The following is a 16,947-nucleotide window of genomic DNA, read 5'->3' as shown; positions in this document are numbered from 1 at the left end:
CCATGGCGGGCGGCGGCGGCCCGGGCCTGCCTCAGGAACAGAACCCACGGACCGTGTCACGGGAAAGGGTTTAATGCGAGTTCCCCACGCTCAAACCGTACAGCTCGTTAACGCCCGCCACCGAACCGGCCCGAGGAAACACACAACAAAATAACAAAAAAACCCAACCAAACAAAAAAACCACCAAGACCAAAACAAACAAAAAACCCCCTGCTGCTGAATAAATACGTAATACACATTTTGGACATCTCGACGACTGGCTGATCAATCCCTTCGTTTGGTAACAGACAGTTCTGGATTTCATGTAACAGGTCTTAGAACAGTTTTGCTCCTCAAATGATTGTCCCTGCCTGGATTTTTCTCTCCTGGGCACGGTGAGTGTGTGGCATGGAAATAGAGCCAAAACCTCCAGGAAAGCAGTTCAGGCACATTCAGATGGTGTGCACAGGGGTGTGCAGCTGAGCTCCTGCCAGAACTCACATCTCTAAAGCTATTCTGCCCCCATTAGAGTCACCCATCCCAGAAGAAGGGCTCTGCCCTGACAATCAGGCAGCCAAAGCTGGAGACAGACAAATAAAAGACAGGTTTGTTGTTTGTTTTTTTTTTTTCTCCTAAGGACAATCTCTCTATGAATTTATTGCTTGTGAAACACACTAGTCTGACATAATGGTGTCTGATAAGCAGAGCAGGTATCTCACAGGCACAGACAGAAAAGGTTTTTGCCCCTTCCCTCTCTAACCACAGGTCTAGTCTAGACATATTTTTACACCTACTCATTCACCACAATCTCTCAGCACTTCCTAACAACTCATTTCTACCAGCCTTGACCCCACTGGAGACGTTTCTGCAATGGAGTGTTTTGGTTTTCAATCTGAAATAATAGAAACACTGAATAATTATTTCCTCTAAGAGCCATAGAACAGCTCTTTCCAACTAATGTGAGTGGGCCATCAAAGAAAATTATTAAAACAATTTTTGACAAATGGAATGAGGTCATCAAAGACCACTGGGAACTCTGGGCTGTTATCCAGAGATTGATCAGAGCTTTCGACTATCATTACATAATATAGAACAGAGACAATTCCACAGTGAAGCCCTCCTGACTGATGTAGCTGTTCCCAGCCTTCCATTTCTTAGATTTAATCTACATATTCACATGGCCTGAATTTGTGTGGGTATGTCTGCTGCTCTTAGCTAGAGAAACAGAAGGTAGGGGAGTCTTTTATGTCTTCAGTCTAACAGCAGAAATAATGCATCATCAGAGGACCTTCCTTTAGCTAACCAGAAGCACCTATGCTGCCACTGCTGCTGCTTTGAACTTTGTGATTTGCTTACAAGGACAGCAAAGAGGTAAGGAACCAGATGATCTTCAGGCTTTTCCAACTCAGTTTCATTTGGTGTGACATTTAACCGTTAAGATTCATGGAGTCAGCTCCCTGATTGGTTTCTATTTGGAATAATGTCCAAGAATTATTGTCTAACATTCAGTCCCATATATGCTGTGGATGAAAACAGCCTTCCAGCTTGTAACTCACCTCCAAAGAGCTGGATTTCTGGTCAAAAAAGCACTTTTTAAAGCCAATCAATGACTGATGAAAGTTCAAGTAAACAGCGCTTTCAAGAAACAGTGGATGAGGAGCAGAATCAAAAATGAAGGCACAAAATCTCCTTTGACCTTCTACAGCAATATTCCTAGATATTACCTGCAGGATCAGAGAGGGAGATCTTCCAGTAGTGGAGTCTTAGAATATCATTAAAAATCATATTAAAAATCATATAAAAATCGAATCCAAGTAGCTTTGAACAATGCCTTAGAAACTCTCAGCAGCATTCCCTGCTTCTGCTCAAAGTCAGCAGTGAGCAGGGCCAGGGAAAGGTCCTTCCTGGGAAGCAGAACTCTAGGGGTCGAGAAAGGACACGGCGATGTAGCGGGTGCCTCTGGTGGTTGGAAGCCCTTCGTGGTAGTGGGTCAGGCGTCCGGGGTGCATGAGGGTCCAGCCTTTCCGCGGAGCTCGGATGGAGCAGTTGTAGCGCAGGAACCGGCAGCCTCCTCCCTGGTGGGAATACGAGAGACACATCAGCTTGGAAAAAGCACCTCAGGGATGGGCGACAGCGCTTCTGAAAATGTGACAAAGTGCTTGGGGAATCTTCTGTGTTCTGATGCATTCAAAAATCTCTTTCCTAGTGTCCTAGGTTACAATATGCCCAAAAGTCTGTATTCTATCACCATGTGCTGAAACCAGGTGGGGCAGTGATTCTTATCTCTGTGGGAAATATCCTCTGCTAATGGGCCAGCTGTTAAAAACCAGATGGGGCAATGTTTATCTTTTCCACGACCCATCTTTCCTCCAGGGAGATATTTTCTGTTAATGGGCCATTGAGTCCCACTGTATGACTGATAAAATTACATCATCCCACTGTGAGATGCTCCACCCAGGGGGAGGAGCCAAGCATTTCCTACCTAGATAAAAACTGAGATTTGGAACATCAAAACTGCCCCTACCCACTGGTTTCTAGATGACAAGAGCTACCAGCATCATTGCCAGGATTTCTACAGGATCACTACTTCAACAAGACCACTTCATCTGGACTGCTACAACCACCCTAACTAGCAGGATGTCAGGTTGTATTCTGACTCTGTCAGTGTTTTTTTCTTTTGTACTATTGCATGTTTTTTGTTTTTCTTTTTTTTTTTTTTCCTATTAAATTGTATTTCTGACTTGGAGTGTCTCACTGGTTTTGCTTTGAAAATCATCACAACCTAGTCATTAATTGTAATCCTTAGTGTGAAGAAGTGGATCAGGGAAGGGTTTTCAGCTGCTCCCAGTGCTGTGCTGCACCCCTGACCCCTGGCAGACACTCACCTCATAGTCGATGCCAACTCTGTTCAAGGCAATGTTGATGGTGAAGGTGGATGCATCGTGGTGGGGCATTAGGGACGGCTGCTCATCAGGTTTGTAGCGAACCACAAAGGCCAGCTCAAACTGGGTCTGAGAGAGAACAAAGTGCACTCTGTTAGAGGGCTAGAGTGGTCTGTGGCTTCTGAGCTGAAATTGCATCCCATTGCTAAAGGAAAAAGGCAACAATCAGGCAGAAGAATGTCACTGAGAAATTGTGTATCTCCTAATGCACATACTTATGTCACACTGCAGGGTCAGCTCCTCTGAACTGGGAAGGAGTGTGTGTATTGCTGAAGGATTCTGGCAGTCTTGTCACAAAGCTGCAGCTGGAGGAGGTGCTGAGCTGACCATGAGTTTTGTAGTTAAGGTGGACATACCTTGGTGTAGTATCCTGGGTACAGTTTTTCTGTGATAGGTGCTATATAGTCCAGAAGAAACTTATACCATTCTCTTTCAAAGCCAATTTGGTTCATGTGTATGTCAATAGTTGGGACATTCTCGTATCCTCCTTGTATTCTGCTGTCCTGAAATAGAATCAACAGAAATACCCATAAGAATGGGAACCTTGGAGTTTCTGCTCTCACCAGATAGGCACAGAAAATGGTGTAGCCCAGAACTCGAAAGAGCTCCTCTTTTTACTTACTGTGTTGTCACCTGTGGACCACTGGCCATAATGTTCCATTTCTTCCACCAGCTCATCACAGGCAGTGTCAGTGAATATGGGGAACCAGTAAACATCTGGGCAGGGCTGCAGATAGCAGACAAACAAGTAGCAGAGAAACAAGGACAGGTGCTTGAGGTAAAAGAAGTAAGGCTACTGAGTGTAGACTAAGTGGAAGGAAACTAAAATATTGAGGATATAAATTTGTCTTCTGATTTATGTGCCCCACTTCCACTTAAGAGAGCTGGATGTGTACTTCTAGGAAAATGATTTGGCTCTAAAAGTACTTTTCAGGTCATGTTTCCTGTGCTCAACTGCTTACTCCTGAGAATTACAATAATTATAATAAAGCATTGTCCTAAAGCTCATCTCCCATTCTGATGGATAAGAGTGGTGTTTTCTTACCATTTCTACCAATTTTCCTTTCAGAGCTGCTGTGTAGTTTTCATGGATGTACTTTTCTCTCCAGTCCTGCAATTAGAAGATAAGCAAACCAGTAATTTCTGTGAGGTCCCTGCTTAAAGAGGTAATAAAAGGCCAGGCACTCATGCAAGCAGTATTTCACAGGCTTTGAAGATCCATAGGATATGATCCCAAAAACATGTTCTCTTCAAATTGTGTGCCTGTGCTCCTCATCCCATCTGAGAGACACCATTATTACAAAGCCTGGAATTCCCATAGTGGTGAAGCTAATATCAGGTCTTCCCTGTGCCTTCTGAGTATGCAAGTTATCTCACCTCAGGATTGCTGAATATTTGCCAGAGGTCATTGTGAAGGTGACTTGTCTGGTAATTCTCCAGGGACAGTATGTGTCCAAACTGATGCTGGTTTGTCAGGTACATAAAGACTCCCTGCAGGATAGAGAGAAACAAAAAAGACTTCATGAGAGCCATCATGAAACTAAGCACTGGACAAGCTGTTTGTTTACTCATTCTTGTGGGCTTTCAGTTTTATTTCCACCCCAGATATGAGAAACTCTGAAAGGTGACAGGCAGAGACAGTGTGTCCTGTCAGCCAGGGCTGGAAGCAGAGGAGAGCAGCAGCTGTGACATTAGGGTTTTCCTTCTTACCCTGTCAATTCAATTTAGAGCAGTCCTGAAAAGGCCCAAGAAATGTTATCCACGTTTAGTGGTCCATGGCTACATATGGTTTCACAGCGAGACAGAAATCCCCTGCTGTTCCAAAGTCTGCACTGCACTGACTAGTACCAGTTCACCCTATCCCTGCCCTGGCAGAGCTGAATGCCTTGAAACTACTTAATCCTGTACCCCTGACCCTGGCACAGAGCTCTCCCCTGCCAGGCTCTTTCCTTGACTGACCTGATTCCGAATGTTGTGGCAGAAAGCCATGTCAGCATCCAGCTTGCCACTGTGGAACAGATCTCCCTGCTCCAGCTCCGAGCGCAGAGCCTTGGCTTTAACCATGTAAACACTGCTGATGTAGGGGACATTCCAAAGCCCACTGAAACACAGCAGAAGAAAAGTGAGAATTGAAATACCACTAAGACAGATACTGCTGGACTTTACAGGATGACAGGCAGCACTGCAGCATCAGCCAGGCTTGCCTGAATGAGCCAACTCAGAACAGCAGGGAGAAACCATATCAACAGAGATTGGCATTCCAGAAAAAAATCACTTATATTGCCCACAGCTTTTAAGCTGCACAAATGCTACTCCACTGTGAAAGCAATTAATTGCTACTATGTGTTTTTGCTAGGGACGTAATTAATGGCTTGAATCTCTTCCCAGAGAGATCAACATATTTTTTCCAGTGATTTATAGAAACTGAACCAGCTAAAAGTGCATAAGCTGATTTCCAGTGTTTATTGCACATACAATGGCCCATAAAAAAGAGGGTCCCTCAAGAATATGAATGAATCAACAACTCTATTTTGGTATTTTCTGAAGATTTATCTGACAGAAATCAAACAGCACTTTACAGGATTTTAAGGATGACATTAACTACAATCCCCAGGTGGGAAAACATGACACGAGTAAGATGAGATAGTTTCTGCAGTCAACACTCTCAAATCCTTACTCTGATCATAAGAAAATGTATGTTATTGTCTCTGCTCAGGGAAGAACAGAAAGCAGCTTCCAAATGGGAGCAGACACTTCTTTTCCTTTCCTATACACAAAGACATTGCACTCTCTGGTTCTTTGCCATTAGTTTGATGATAATGGGCTGCAGCAAGCTTTACATCTGGGGGATTATGTCAGTGAAAAGCTCTTTGCATACTCACACTCTGCGCCTTTGAACAATATCCACATAATCCTCTGAGCGGGCATAGTACCCATCAGGGCTCAGGGCTCCCCAGAAATTGGACCACAGCTTCTCATGACGGCTTACCAGGGGGGCAATCACCAGCCTGGAAGCATGAAAGAAAAAGGAATTGCAGGACAGGATGTTACCACAGGAAGAAAAGGAAAATATTTACAAACCACAGTACTGCAAGAGCTATTTCCTCCCCCACTTACAGAGTTGCTGTTTTGTTAACTCTGTTGGAATGAAATGCCACATAAAAAAGGGTAAATATGGTCCCAGTCTTCTGTCTAACTGCACCCTACACCAGGTCTGTTAGAATCTGATTTGTTCTAGTGACTATATAAAATTAAAGCTAAAGATGATTTACATCCCCTGCCTAAAATACAGGGGTTACAACTGCAGTGAAAAAAAAAAAGCCCACATAAGAGGTGTTCAACTAACATCCCATTTCTGGCACAGCTCTCCTGGTTCCCTACACATCTCAGGGATGTGCAATGAATTCCTCATATGAGATGACCAGTAAGCATTGCTCAGACCGAATAACTCACTTGTTCTGTTCAATCAGAAGCCTCAGAGTCTCTTTGTTCTTCAGAACTACTTCAGCATCCAGGCTAAAGTAATAGTCACAGTCAGGATCCTTCCTGCACAAATCCCTACAGCCAGAGAAAAGGAAAGTCACATCCTAAACCAGAGGAAAACAAAGGACAGAGCACCAAGAATTCCTTCACCTTATAGTCTAAAGGTCTTCTGAGTGCTCAGAGAAGTTTGGTTTAATGTAACAATTCAGAGGGCCAGCATAGCACATCAGATTCAGTATCCAATAGCAGATACTGGACACAGCCAAAATCACATTCAGCAAACTGTTTCTTCAGCTCAAACTGAAAAGGATCCCATTTACAGCTGGCCCAAATCCACACCTGAGCTCAAACATCCTGATCACAGACAGGAAGATACTCTCCCTCTAGATCTTAGTTTTGCTACAACATTCCTCTTCAGATAGATGCATATCCTTTGTGATCTGTGGCTGGGTATATAGATGAGGACAGGAGATACAGGCCTATCCTTCTGTCAGAACAAACGACCAGTGAGAACTTAAGTTTCTGAAACTGGACAAAGTGAGCTGGTATGGAAGCTGGTTTTTTTCCTAATATCTAAGGGCATCAGAGTTAATGCTAGAAAAACTGAAAGGGTGACTGAATAGACAAGAGCAATCACTTGACAGGGGTGATCCTCAGAAAAAACAGATGTCTCAGTTTGCACACAGGCTGTCTCTGCTGGCTATCATGTATGGCCTCTTCACTTACATGCCCAAGTTACGTGCCTCAGCATTCTCCACCTCATCATCTGGTCCAATCACTTTGACAGTGAGATATTCTTTGCCATGCTCTTCTACAAAAGAGTCCACTTCCATTAAGTGATGCTCCTCCTATTCCAAAAGTAAGGAAAAACAGGTAAGATGGGCTCATCCAGGCCACTCAGCCTCTTGTTCCTGAAAATGAGTAGGTGGGCAACAGCTCTTAATCCAGCTTCCACACATTTACAGCTGGATCAGGGTCACTGCAGATAACTGTGCAATCATTGAAGGTAAGTACTGTGATTACACAGCCTGGAAGTCTAGCCCAAGGCTGCAAAAGTGCCTAGAGTAGAGGACAAGGTGTACATTTTCCCCACATTTGCCAAGACAAGCCAGCCTCACTTACGTGGTTGTGAATGAAGAGCTGGATTCGTTGCTTCGGGTAATGAAGGTTACGAAGCCGCAAGAAAAACTGGGAGAGGAACGGGGTGGGCTGCTCGATGAAAATGCCAACCACAATCATTGGCAATGCCTCATCCTGCATTCAGGGCCAAGAGGAGAGAAGTGGTGAGTCGTGTTTCACATCAGAAATGTAAGACTTGTTTTGAGAGCTTTGAATGGCCACAGCAGCCTTACCTTAAACCCCACGAGGCTGCGCAGACCTTCATCACACACCGTGCAGCCAGTCTCAAACGTCCATACTTGAGGAATGTAGTTTCCCAGGTAGTTCAGCTGCAGCTGCAAAAGGCAATTTGCCAGATTATGCATTACAGGGCAGGGGAGTTTCTTTGTGTGCACCCCCACTGTGAGATCACATTTCAACTTTGTTTACCTGTGAGCTAAAGAATCTGAAAAGCATGACAGCCTGAGGGTCCAACTACATGTAGGCCTTTGAACCAGATCCATCTTACTGCTATAGGCTTGGACAGTTTATTGTTTCTCAAATGTAAATGCACACAGGGAAGGTTAATATATGTGGAGGCAGTACCTGATCCATCAAGCCTAAAGGGTCACTTTGCAACAAACAAAGACCAAATCTTTCTCTCAGGACAGTCCACTTACCTTGGTGGGTCCATTTCCATGGATCACCACAGGCAGAGTGTCATATAACAAGTTTCTTGCTCTCACTCTTGAGTTTTCAAACTTCAGAACTATCTCATCTGGAAAGGACAATGTCATCATGTTAAGGATTTTATTGATAATTAGAAGCACAATGCCTCATTTATACAGAAAAACTGCTGAAAGATGGAAGTGTGGACAATGGATAACTGTGCACAAGTAGTTTAAGGGCTAGAGACCAAATTTTTAAAGGAGAAAAAAATATTCAGAATGATCCTGTGAAGTAACAGGAGGATGGCTGGGAAGCTGGACAGTGACTGGGGATTGGCAGAAGCCATACTGAAAGAATCTTTCAAAACTGGCACCAACAAACTGTACAGTGAGGAACAGCTACTGATGACAGGGACAGCTATTGATGGGAGGAGTCAGGCCCTTCTCACCTAAGTGTTCTATGCACCTGATGTGTCACCCCTCACAAGAGTCCTGGCAGAGACCATCCAGGATGTTGCCTCAACACAACCATGCAAAATCCTTTGGAAAAAAGACTAGCACAGACACAAGCTGCAGTCTATCCTTGATGAAATGAGCAAAAGAGCCAAAAACTGCACTGCCATTATTACTTTTTACTTGACCAGAATAAAGAGAATGGAATGATACAAAGCTGAAAACATTAGGCAGCATTGACAGGAGTCAGTGAATCCCTCTTGCCAGGACTAGCAAAATCAATCAGCAGGTCAGGTCAGAAGCCTGGCACAATCAGTGAGTGATCACAGGCATATCTGGCTGCTTCTCACTTCCCATGGCATTCCAGCACTGCTCTGAAGCAGAAAGACAGGCAAGCCCTAGGCAGGGCTGTGTGTCATTACTTGCACTGGAAGTCCCTCCCAGTCCCCAAGGCTAATACAATCTGACATGCCTGGAGATCAAAGAGGCAAGGAGGTGTAAGAGGAAAAACCTGACCTGCATTCCCTGAAGTGGAGAAGGAATTGCAATGAGAACATAGCTGGTCACAGTGGAATTGCAAACAAATCCCAGAACTCTAGCACAGACTTTTAATAAAGCTTTTTCTGTGGGGACAGCCATTTCTGAAATACAATCCCTGCAGCCATAACTTTATTTCTGGTGTCAACATGCAAATTGTATTCCAAGGAGAAATGAGCTTCCTTCTTCCATCTCACCTAATGCTCCGTTTAGGTTTTGGAAGATCCGGCTTCTGTGGTCCAGACTGATGTTGATACTTTCCTTTAAAAGAATTACATAAATAACCTTATTAGAACACAAAAGGCATCTATTCTTTACATACAACAAACCCTATGCTCAGTGAAGATATATCACATTCCTATAGTCATTTGCAAACTTTACGAACTCCCAGATACTTTAAAACATTCCCAGATAATCATTATTTTCATTCAAATCTGGGACAATTCACCATTTTCAAGAACAAGTTAAATATATTCTATTAGGCAAAACTATGCAAAGCCCCTCTCCCACCCTTTTACAGCTGCTGTGGGTGTGTCAATAAATCTTCATCACATGAATGAAGTAGACTTACACACAGTCATATAAACCCCACAATGCATATAACACACAGGAATGCCAGATAGCAAAACCATCTGCTGTGAAAAGTTTCTTGCCTTCTATCCACAGGGCAAGTGTGACCCCAAGCATTGCCCCAGGTACCAGTGTCACAGGACAGTAAGGTGCAAGGCCAGCTTGTGCAATCTTTGTTTTTATCCCCTGCTACAAGTCACACTCCGACTGAGTCGGACTAAAATGCAGCTCTGACTTAACAGAATTCTGTGTCCCTGCAGGCATCTATTAAGCCTGATTACTGGAAAGGACAGCAGGGTGCTAACATCCACTGTCTGAGTGCCAAGTCAGGGGAATTACTCAGCCCTTGTGTGGAACAGGGCCAGAACTGCAGATGAAAACATTAAAGGGACTGCTCAAGTTAAAGTATCACAGGCCATACTCAGATTTAGGGAAGTAAAAAAGTCCAGCTGCTCTAAATTTTGTACTAGCCTTACTGGTAAAAAATTGCAAGTCTCTAATTAGTCTGATAACAGTTCCCTATTTCAAATGCTTCCTCTTGATTTGTAAACTGCTGTTACAGTTTGAGTCCTCCATGCATTTGGTCTGTCCCCAGGGACAGACTGGCCTCTAATGCACTACTGGGCAGGGACAGCAGAGCCAGAATGACCAGTGGGCTGGATGGTCTGGCCAGGGCACCACACAGTGCTGGAATCACAGTGCTGCTTCCAGGGTCCATTCCAGGCTTCTGTAGAATCTTACATGGCATTTTCCTAACATGTACTTCAGTGCTAGGCTGGATATCTCTAAGTCAGCACTGCACTCTGCAGTTTCACATCCCCTGGGAGGAGGCTGGTTAGTTCCTCCACACTCAATGGCTTTAAACACCAGCACCTACAGATATGGCAAGAGCCTCCAGTAAGACATTTCTCTTCCCATTCACATTTAATGCTTAAATATAAAAACTGCTTATAACAGAAAATTGAGGTACTGGCTAGAATGCAAATTTTCAGAAACCCAGAATCTAGATACACCTACTCTTTTTTCTGGATCCAAGAAGATATTTGTATAGAAGAGCTGGTCACTGTCATCATCCTGTCCTTTCCACCCCTCCACAAGTTTCTTCAGGTTTGGAGCATAACCAATGAAGCCTGTGGGAATAAGTATGAGGAGGTGTTTCAACCCAGATAATAAAAAAATGGAAGTACTCCTGTATATATGTATTTTCACTTCTTTTACATGAAATCTCACTACACCCTGTGTTGCTGCAGAGACTCCTCAACTTTCAGTTTGCTTTGCCACTTCTCCCATAGGTCAAACAGGAGGAGGAAGCTGAAAGCAAGCTCTGTGTCTCACCTCCAGAACCCAGGAAGCGCTTTCCATCTCGCACCTGAGGATACTTGGCTTCCAGCTTTCTGTCAGGATAGATGTAATTCTCTGCTGAGAAAACCACCTTGCTCTTGGCTTGTTTGAACTTCTTCAGCAGTTCTGTGGGGCCTGAAGCAAAGAGCACATCATAGCTAGAGAAAGAGACAAACAAAAAAGGACAAAATGAATGGAGTCAGAAAAACACGTCAGTGAGAAAAGTTTCTAGAAACTGCTAATTCTTTGGGAATCCCTTTCTTTTAGTTCTCTTTAATAGTATTGCCTTTTTTGTAATGCAATTAGTTAAAGTGCAGTCTTATTCATATGCTGGGCATATGAAAAAACACTGAGACTCCAAGCCATCCTTTTCTCTCTTCACCTCTCTGGCAGACTAATTCTTGGCTCTCAGGATGTGCTGCAGCCTACTTCACCTTATAAAGCAAATAACTCTAGTTAAAAAGCCCTGCCTAGTTCCATAGGAATTGTCTGCTCATTCTCTGCAGATAGAGGCAGCCAAATTCCACCGTGGCAGAATCAGGCACAATACTATCAACTTCATGCTGGAATTGGCATCAGCCTATTCTGATCACACTTCCAAACTGCCACAGATGCAGCTCTGAGTGATTCCCAGGAAACTACAGAGCATTCAGGGAATAAAAAAAAACAGAGATCTGGACACACTTTTCAAAAGCAATTGATTTCACAGTTTGTTTCTTCTCAGTGAGAACCTGTCCAAACGGCCATAAGATTCAGTTCAAGGCAAATTCTTTGCAACCATTACCTTTCTACAAAAAGGATGATCAAGTCCTCCTTATCCTCATACTGCTTCAGAGCTGACTTCAGGAGACGGACCTTCTGCCCACCTCCAGCTGGCTGCTGCTCATCTCCACCCTGCCACTCCTCATCCAGCCCCAGCACCTACAGAGGGACAGGCACAGGGTCACCTCAACAGGGCACTTCCCCAGCAACCAGAACCCACAAACCTACTGGTCCTGATAACTCCCAGTGCAAATTACAGCAAAAATAACAGCCCCAGGACAAAGGGAATAGGCAGCCTTTGATCCATACTCTGGGCTGGACAGTCAGTGTCACAACATAGCAGTGACAAAGTATTCCTGGCCACAGGGACAGGAGCATGGTCCAGACTGTGTGTCTTGGCAATCCAATGGAAAAGTGCCATGAGGCTCCCTTGAGCAGGAGCTATGGATCCCATCCCTTGAGCAGGAGCTATGGATCCCATCCCTTGAGCAGGAGTTATGGATCCCATCCCTTGAGCAGGAGCTATGGATCCCATCCCTTGAGCAGGAGTTACAGATCCCATCCCTTGAGCAGGAGTTACAGATCCCATCCCTTGAGCAGGAGTTATGGATCCCATTCCTTGAGCAGGAGTTATGGATCCCATCCCTTGAGCAGGAGTTACAGATCCCATCCCTTGAGCAGGAGCTATGGATCCCATCCCTTGAGCAGGAGTCATGGATCTCACCCCAAACCAACACTCAGGACACTGCAGAAATGACCCAGTCACACACAGTACTTGTCAGCCAGTTAAGCAGCTGTGTGCCCCCTCTTGAGCTTTTATTTGCTCACTGTGGGGCCAAGTCTTATCCATTCCACAATTTGAAATTCCCTTTGACCAACCACCATGGAAGCTGCTAGACATCACCTGGATTTTGTAGTTGAAGAATTGGGCTGATCTTCTGAACCTCTGGAATCCTTCAGTCTGCTTGGTGGCAACAGTCAGAACCAGCAGTTTTTCTGCACACAGGGGAAAGCACAAGAGAGACTCAACTTGTGTTGTCTCCACAACCTGCTGTTCCACACCTAACTTGATTGTGGGTACAAAATGAGAGATTATGTAAAGATACAATTTCATTGCCTGAGTTCTGAGTTTAAAAAAGAAAATAAAATGTATTAAGTAGGTTTTTTGCCCTGCTAGTGAAAGTTACAATTCTCTCATACAGAGTATAAAAGAAATTAAACTTGAAGATAAAAAATAGAACTACTACAAAATGCCCATTTGGAAGTCATCCATTTAATGCAGTTTTGACTTTCTGTTCCCCACAGAACTGCTTTTTTGTCACTCAGCATTGACTGGATGTAGGGAAAACCAAAATTAGACTAAATGTTATTATTCCCTCTCCATGGCTGCTCCAATTTTCTACTGCATTCCTGAGGCAGTTTTTCATATATATTCAATGTGAATTTATTTGTGCTATAATTTTCATTTACATTCTCCTCCCAAACTTGTTTTTCATTTCCAGTCCCTAAAAAATGATAAAACTAAATCCTGAAGCTCTTTTTCAGAAGTTTCTCTGTGGTACCCTGGAATATGATTTTTAGGTGGAAGTTCTGGTTTCCTCATTGCAATGATGAAATACTATCCTTCACCTTAACAATTTTGCTGAAGTAGGAAATTTTATAGGTTCTGGCAACAGTGCTTAAATGCAAATCCTGGCCATTCGATTTAAACATCAGAAAATACCAGGAAAAAACTCAAAGCACATTTTCTTGGCCTCAGCAGGCTTTTTTTGGAACAATGGTTTTCTTCAATGGATGTACCAGATGCATCTCCCCCATGTACCCAAACTGATATTCTGTCTGGTCTTAGAGAGGAAGGATCTAGAAGCTGAAGTTTTAGATGATCTGACAAAGGCAGCAAAAGTAAAAAATAATTTTAAGACTGAAAGTCAGGAAGGAAGAATACATTCCCAAAGGAATTCCTCAAATCCTTTACCTGCATCAGAATAAAAAAGAGAAGAGAGATTGAGAACAATCAATAGGTCAGGTCTAATTATATTTATTAGACATGTGCACAAAGTGATAAATAAAAGAATATTAATCCCATATAGGTGCAGATTTAAGGGCAGATTTTTAGACATGTGAAGTGCATTCCTGATCTAGCACCTCCAGCACACTCCAGTGCCTTGTGTCCAGCCCAGTCAGAGGGAGCAAATAAATGAGCAAATATATATGTCCTTGGGGAATATGTTAAAGCCATTAAAGTTTCTAGCCACATGATGGCACACAGAAAGGCACAGCAGCTTTATGAGAGAACTCTGAGCTCTTGGGTTCTGAGAAGATGAGGATCATACTGCCAAGGAAGAAGGGGACAAACATGGGTTTGCCAGAGAGGAATGTAGACAACCCTCAAATTCTAGTACATGAGGGGAGAAAGCATATGGAAATTATAGGAGAATGAAAGAAGGAAAGAAAGAAAGAAAGAATCCTGACTGTTAGGCAATTATTTCAGCCCAAAATCTCAGGCATCTCACATAAAATAAATCATTAATTCATTTCCATGCTGCCAGCCCAAGAAAGCCACACACTATTTATGATTTGACTGCCAAAAGTTTGCTGGACAGGAGGAGTGCTAAAGGCTCACACAGAACAGGAAGCAGTGTCCTATTTCTGAGACAGAGAAGTTCTCCCCGTGCAGTTTGTGAGCTCAGATGAAAATCCAGCACAAAGACCACTCTCGCCCCCAGCAGAATTCCAAGTTACAGATTCCCTGTGGGGAGGACACTGAGACACACTGAGCTCAGTTTCTGTTCTAAGAACTTTCTGCAGTAGCTTTCTATCCCAAGAGACATTCCTTCCCTGCACTGGAAATTTGTGCTGAGCTATGTTGCCTCCACTCCTTCTGCTTTAACCCTTTCTTCTCTTTCCCAAAGATTTTGCTGAACACTGATGCAGCTGATAGGTACTTTCAAGGACAGAGCAGTAAACTCTCTCACTGTCAGTGTCACAGGTAAGCTTTTCAAAACATCCTAAACAGATTGCTGCTTCCCTGTTTCCCATCCCACAGTCCATATGTAGAAATGCAGCCTGTTCTGCTAAGCTGGGCCTCCTGGGCCCAAAGGCTCCCTGGGCCACACTGACAATTAGGAACTGTAAATATATTTAATAATGGCATGACTGCAAAATACAAACACAGGGTGGTTAACAAAGCAAGCACTGAACTCAGAACCAGGGGAGCTGGACTGTATTGCTGGTTCTGCTATGAAACAAGGAGCCAATCCTGCTATCCCTGTTCTTCCATCTGTAGAATGATAAAAGAGGACATTAAACACTTTTGTTAATGTTTTAGAGCTCTGTAGATGAAAAGGAATCTGTAAAAACAAAGCACTGCAACAGGAATCCTGATACCAAGATAGCAAGGAAATGATTCAGTAAACTTCTGAGTTTTTATAAAGAATGAAAATCAGAGACCAGATGAGTTTAGTAACAAAAATATTAGTTATTTACTTCTGCCCTAAGTCTACAGGGAAAGCACAGCTGCAGCTACATCTTAAGACAAGGAATGAATTTATCCCTAGGCTGTGATTTGGGAAATCTTACTGTGCCACTTCCTGTTAAGATAGTGTCTAAGAAAATACCATTAATATGGGGATGAAATAGAAAAAAAACCAAACCAAAACAACACAACAACAAAAAAAAAAAGTGCATAATTTAACAGTGGATAATATAATCTCTGTATTACATTTACAGAAGATTTTTTTCAAAATTCTATCAACTACAAATAACTATGAGAGAGCTTTTCCACAGATCTAAAAGAACATCCAAGAGAGAAGACAGGTATCATTACTCTCACATTACTCTGGGGAAGCTGAGGTGTTTTCTCTTTGAGCCATGCCAAAAGTGATGGGTTCAGACAACAGCTAATTCCAAATCCCTCTTCCTAACCAATTTACCTCATTCTCTTTCCCAGCCCCCAGTTTCATATCTCTAGTGCTCTCTAAAACCTTACTAAAAAGATTTGGGATATGCAAGGAAGGCAGGACAGCACAGAGATTCTTTGTTTTAATTATGCCACTATAGCCAAAGAATTCCCAACACCCCCATAGACACACACTAACTGTATTAAGTAATGGACATATATAATAAAAGTAATTATACCAGAATCACACTGTGAAGGGAAATATTCTACATAACAAGATTAAATCTCCTCCTAATTGCCACTTCTCTAATGAAGACAGAGATAATTATCCAAACCTCTTGGCAGAGTGACAGTGTATGAACCACTTTGTGCTGCTGACACTCTGAAGCTGCCCTAATCCTCTGCTGCTCTACCAACTACTCTAGAGTTTCTACCAACTGTTTACAGGGGACAGACTGATGCTATTTTAGGAGCATCCCTGATCTTGAGCCAGTGTGGCCAGTCTGGGATCAGAAGCTCCCCCCTTACCTAACTCTTGAACCGCCTAAGTTCAAAAGAGGGGCTGACCCAGGTGGGGTGCAACCCACGGTACCGAGAGCCCTTCACCGGGATGAAATGATGCTGTCTCACGACACTCTGAGCTGTGAGCTGCCCCAGGCTCGGGGTGCCGCCCAGGGGCTCACACTCGGCTCGGGCAGCGCTGGGGAGCGGCACCAGGGCGCGGAGGGCAGCAGTGGCACCGCGGGCGGCACTGCCCGTCCCGCAGCCCGACCGCGGCTCCCCCCGTGCCCGGAGCACTCCCCCCTTACCTTCCTGCTGCGAGGCACGGCCACCCCCCGGCCCGAGCAGCGCCAGCAGCGCCCAGAGCAGCGGAGGCAGCATGGCAGCGGCTCGTCCCGCACTCCGGGAGCTGCCAGCGAGCGGGAGCGGTGCTGCGGGACGCGCCGGGGGCTCGGGGCTGCCGGAGCTGTGCCACGCACCAGACCCGCCCGGCGGAGGAAGCGGGAGGCGCTGGCTCCTCCTCCCGGGCAGCCCCGGCCCCCGCCGGAGGGGCAGGAGGCGCTGGGAGCCGGGAACACCGAGATGAGGAGCTGGGCTTTGATCCGGAGCTGCGGCGGGGTCCGGCCGGGCTTGGATAGACAGTGGATGCGCCAAGGGGCAAACGGGCACTGAGCAAACGCCGGGGGAGGGGGAGAGGAGTCACACTCTGGTCAGC

The 16,947-nt window shown here is 44.4% G+C and overlaps 1 protein-coding gene across 1 annotated transcript; it reads right to left on the bottom strand.

Annotated features, from left to right (window-relative positions):
- Positions 1–56: 56 nt before the first annotated feature.
- On the bottom strand, positions 57–16,756 carry PLOD1 (procollagen-lysine,2-oxoglutarate 5-dioxygenase 1). The gene is made up of 19 exons (XM_056508231.1): positions 16,541–16,756; positions 12,738–12,829; positions 11,856–11,992; positions 11,066–11,229; positions 10,748–10,860; positions 9,358–9,421; positions 8,183–8,280; positions 7,757–7,858; positions 7,527–7,658; positions 7,131–7,252; positions 6,375–6,479; positions 5,804–5,929; positions 4,881–5,022; positions 4,299–4,412; positions 3,967–4,032; positions 3,544–3,648; positions 3,278–3,424; positions 2,865–2,990; positions 57–2,054 (listed from the first exon to the last, which is right to left on the bottom strand). The coding sequence occupies exons 1-19, from the start codon at positions 16,611–16,613 to the stop codon at positions 1,899–1,901; spliced, it is 2,184 nt and encodes a 727-aa protein (XP_056364206.1). The 5' UTR covers positions 16,614–16,756; the 3' UTR covers positions 57–1,898.
- Positions 16,757–16,947: the final 191 nt, after the last annotated feature.

This window comes from Oenanthe melanoleuca, chromosome 21, assembly GCF_029582105.1.
Source record: "Oenanthe melanoleuca isolate GR-GAL-2019-014 chromosome 21, OMel1.0, whole genome shotgun sequence".
Classification (NCBI taxonomy): Eukaryota; Metazoa; Chordata; class Aves; order Passeriformes; family Muscicapidae; genus Oenanthe; species Oenanthe melanoleuca.
Note: the sequence above shows the minus strand (reverse complement) of the source record. Positions and strands in the feature narration are given on the sequence as shown.

Coding starts and splice junctions, on each gene's coding strand:
- PLOD1 (XM_056508231.1), bottom strand. CDS start 16,613: ATGCTGCCTCCGCTGCTCTGGGCGCTGCTGGCGCTGCTCGGGCCGGGG. Junction 7,659..7,756: donor GCAGCCTCGTGGGGTTTAAG/GTAAGGCTGCTG, acceptor CCCTGAATGCAG/GATGAGGCATTGCCAATGAT. Junction 7,253..7,526: donor AGCTCTTCATTCACAACCAC/GTAAGTGAGGCT, acceptor CTTTTGGAATAG/GAGGAGCATCACTTAATGGA.